General features: G+C 67.4%; 1 protein-coding gene across 1 annotated transcript in view; it reads right to left on the reverse strand.

The window, feature by feature from the left end:
• Positions 1 to 261, reverse strand: part of SERINC4 (serine incorporator 4) — a 7413-nt gene that overhangs the window by 196 nt on the left and 6956 nt on the right. The window contains exon 12 of the mRNA XM_035893982.1: positions 7 to 138. Coding sequence (XP_035749875.1) covers positions 7 to 138 — 132 coding nt within the window. The remainder of the gene's footprint in view (positions 1 to 6; positions 139 to 261) is intronic.

Consider the following 261-nt stretch of genomic DNA (forward strand, 5'->3'; position numbering starts at 1 on the left):
GGGGACCGGCGGGGGCGGGGGGGGCTAAGCACCAGCCACAGGTAGAGCAGGATGCAGGCCCAGCAGGAGGACACCTTCACCCAGAAGGTCGACCAGCTGCCATGCGTGAAGGTGGTCTCCAGCACCGCGTTCTCGTAGCTGGTGGGACTGGGCAGGCGCTGGGTGCCCAAGGGATGCTGACACGGGATCCCAGCACCAGCTGCAGCCACCAGGTCACCCCATGTCCCAGCAGCTGCCTGTTCCACCTGCCATGGGACCGAC

The sequence above is a fragment of the Egretta garzetta genome, unplaced genomic scaffold (assembly GCF_000687185.1).
Source record: "Egretta garzetta isolate BGI_Z169 unplaced genomic scaffold, ASM68718v1 scaffold975, whole genome shotgun sequence".
Taxonomy (NCBI): Eukaryota; Metazoa; Chordata; class Aves; order Pelecaniformes; family Ardeidae; genus Egretta; species Egretta garzetta.